The sequence below is a fragment of the Nanorana parkeri genome, unplaced genomic scaffold, assembly GCF_000935625.1.
Source record: "Nanorana parkeri isolate BGI_ZX_2015 unplaced genomic scaffold, ASM93562v1 scaffold2728, whole genome shotgun sequence".
Classification (NCBI taxonomy): Eukaryota; Metazoa; Chordata; class Amphibia; order Anura; family Dicroglossidae; genus Nanorana; species Nanorana parkeri.
Genome location: NW_017308996.1, coordinates 28,245 through 28,557, shown reverse-complemented (window position 1 = coordinate 28,557; position 313 = coordinate 28,245). Strand labels below are relative to the sequence as shown.

The window sequence follows — 313 nt, the reverse complement described above, 5'->3', positions numbered from 1 at the left end:
TAAAGTGCTTGCTGGGGAAGGGGAGGGAAGCCCCCGGGGGGGGGGGGGGGGCAGAATAAACCGTGCCATTGTTAGACGGATGAGAGATAATAAGTTACAGTTTCTGACGTGTTTTAATTGTTTCTTTTTCCTGAGGATAAAACATTCCTCTGTGTTTTTGGATTGCAGGAACGCGGTGGGCGAATGCGGCTGCCAGGTGCCTCTGATGCTGCGGGAGAGCTCAGCGGGGTCGCAGTTTGGAGAGTAAGTTGCTGCAGGGCTTCTCAGGCTGATCGGATGCTATTTTTTTTTTTTCCTCTGCTAATTATTTTCC

The 313-nt window shown here is 50.5% G+C and overlaps 1 protein-coding gene across 1 annotated transcript in view; it reads left to right on the top strand.

The window, feature by feature from the left end:
- Positions 1 to 313, top strand: part of LOC108802215 (myosin light chain kinase, smooth muscle-like) — a 110,345-nt gene that overhangs the window by 81,802 nt on the left and 28,230 nt on the right. Inside the window, exon 14 of the mRNA XM_018574084.1 lies at positions 169 to 243. Within this exon, the coding sequence (XP_018429586.1) occupies positions 169 to 243 (75 nt within the window). The remainder of the gene's footprint in view (positions 1 to 168; positions 244 to 313) is intronic.